Source organism: Aptenodytes forsteri, unplaced genomic scaffold (genome assembly GCF_000699145.1).
Source record: "Aptenodytes forsteri isolate BGI_AS27 unplaced genomic scaffold, ASM69914v1 Scaffold321, whole genome shotgun sequence".
In the NCBI taxonomy this organism is placed as follows: Eukaryota; Metazoa; Chordata; class Aves; order Sphenisciformes; family Spheniscidae; genus Aptenodytes; species Aptenodytes forsteri.
The window spans coordinates 1,303,475-1,305,786 of record NW_008795030.1 but is presented as its reverse complement, the minus strand read 5'-3'; the positions used below and the strand labels follow the sequence as shown (position 1 = coordinate 1,305,786).

Below are 2,312 nucleotides of genomic sequence, written 5' to 3'. Positions count from 1 at the left end.
GGTGCAGAGCGCCGTGGAGCGGCTGGAGGCCGACAAGGCCAAATACGTCAAATCCCAGCAGGTCATCAACAGCCGGCGGGAGCCGGCGCTGCGGGGCTGCTCACCCCGGCTCTCCCCCCGTGGTCGGCGCCTCCTCGCCCGTCAGCAGTGTAGCGAGTTGTGTCAGGCCTCGGAGCTGGGCCGGGAGGGCCCCCGGAAGCTGCCATGTCCCCAGTCCCCCGTGTCACGCCGGGCCGGCGGCGGGCGCCTGCTGAGACCCGACTCCCTCATCATCTACCGGCAGAAACGGGACTGCCCCGGGGGGGACAAGGAGAACGCCAAGGGCTCTGGGCTGGTGCGACGCCTCTTCCAGGGACCCCTCAGAGGCAAGCCCCCCAGCTCCCCCCCAGCCAGGGGGCTGGATGAGAGGCCGCCAGCCCCCCAGAGCCCCGAGACCCCCATGCTGTGGGTGCCCGCGGAGAAGGAGGAGGTGAGGACGCCGGGTGCCAGCAGCAGCAGTGGCGGCGGTGGCATCTTCTCTCTGCCCAGCAGCCCGGTGGCGCGGCCCCCCGGCAAGCAGGCGCTGGCTCTGCGCGTCTCCCTGCCGCTCTCGGAGCAGGAGCGGTTCTTCAACTACTGCGGGCTGGACCGGGCGCTGGTGGAGCTGCTGGGGCGGGAGGCGGGCTGGGACAACGCCTCGGCTCGGCTCCCTGGATCCTGCGAGTCAGAGCCTGGGCAGGCCTCGGGGGGCAGCGAGGGGGACGCGGGGCCAGGCGAGGAGGAGCCAGACGCCCGGCTGGGCTCTGCCGTCTCCGTGGTGGAGCGCAATGCCCGCGTCATCAACCTCTACGGCTGCCAGAGAGCCTGGGCGGCTGCCAAGGAGTCCACCGTCTGAGCGGAGGCAGCCCGGCTGGGGACGGGGACGCCCGCGTGGGTCCCGCTGGCTGGACGTGGCCCCTCGCCCTCGCTGGATGTGGCCAATGGACTGGTGGCATCCTCGGTCCCAGCACCACGGAGCTGCTGCTGGCTGGGAGGGCCACCAGGTCTACCCTGGACCCAGGGCCGAGGGCAGTGGGAGCACCTGAGGGGCAGGTGGGGAAGGGGCTCCCTTGGGTGAGTCTCTCCCCGGCTCTGGGCTCTAGCAGGCTGCTGTCCCCCCACTGCGGCCCCTCTTCTCCATCCTCCCCATCTCCAGCCCAGGGTGGTGGGATGGGGGCTGCAGCCCCCTGAGCGACGCGTGTCCTGCGCCGGCTGCAGGCTGGGGGGTGGGCAGCGCCTGAGCCCCCCACCACGGGCAGCGCCTGCCTGCAGCTCCCTCCTCCCTGAAAACGGGGCTGCTGGGGCCAGAGCAGCGCTCAATAAACTTGTGGGTTGTTTTTTTTTCTAGCCTGGCAGTGTGTGTGGTTTGTGCGGGTAGAGCCCAGGATGGCGGGGGATGCCTCGGGGCTGGGGGTGGCAGCTCCCCATCCCCATCCCCACCGCGGGGGCTGTACTGCTCCAGGGACAACAGGGCTGCCGGGGCGGGGGTGGGCGAGGGCGAAGAAAGCACCAGGCAGGGCTCGGAGAGAAGGGGCACCTCGGGGTCTTTAGTGCAGACACGTCACCGAAACCCACCGTGGAGCCACCCAGCGCGGGGCCCCGCCGGGGGGCGCCCCGGCACGGGCGGGGCGCTGCCTGCCAGTGGTGGGGGGGTCGCCCACACTGCTGGAGGGTCCGGCTGGTGCCTCCTCCTCTAGTTGCCCTTGGGGGCATTTTTATTCCGGATTTCGGCCAGTTTGCTGGCCAGGAAGCCCCAGCGGAAGGCCCCTTCCTCCGGCTCCCGCAGGTCGCTGCCATCGTCACCCGGTGGCTCCCCAGGGCTCTCGCCTGGCTCCAGGGGGGGCACCCCCTTGTCCAGCCCCGACGCCTGCTGCCACTTGGTAGCAAAGAGATCCCAAAAGCCGGGTACCTTCTCGGAGGGGGGTGGTTCTGGCGGTGAGGCGGCCAGCGGGCTGGGGAGAGAGCGGGGATGGGGACATCGGTGTGGGGACCCTTCTCACCAGGTCCCACAGTGGCCAGGACTGGGACCCCCAAGCCCCCTGATGTCTCCCCTCCATGCCAGCTCTCCTCCTGCTGCTCCCCAGCCCAGCCCCACGGGTGCAGGCAGGGGAGGGGGATGCAGGTGATGGGATGGGGGGATACGGGGGCTCAGCAGCTCCCGGGGACCGGATCCAGGCTCTGGGGTCCCCCCCACCAAGATGCAACTTACTGGTCTGCGCAGGGCTCCGGGCTGAGCAGCTGGTGCTCGTCCTCATGGGTGAAGAGGGACGAAAGCGTCCGCCAGCCCCGGGCAC

General features: G+C 70.8%; 1 protein-coding gene across 1 annotated transcript in view; it reads left to right on the top strand.

The window, feature by feature from the left end:
- FAM110D (family with sequence similarity 110 member D) overlaps positions 1 to 1,050 on the top strand; it is a 3,039-nt gene extending 1,989 nt beyond the window's left edge. The window contains 2 exon segments of the mRNA XM_009276281.2: positions 1 to 5; positions 7 to 1,050. The exon segment at positions 1 to 5 is cut by the window's left edge and continues 229 nt beyond it. Of these exon segments, the coding sequence (XP_009274556.2) occupies positions 1 to 5; positions 7 to 874 (873 nt within the window). The 3' untranslated portion in view covers positions 875 to 1,050.
- The last annotated feature ends 1,262 nt before the right edge of the window (positions 1,051 to 2,312 follow it).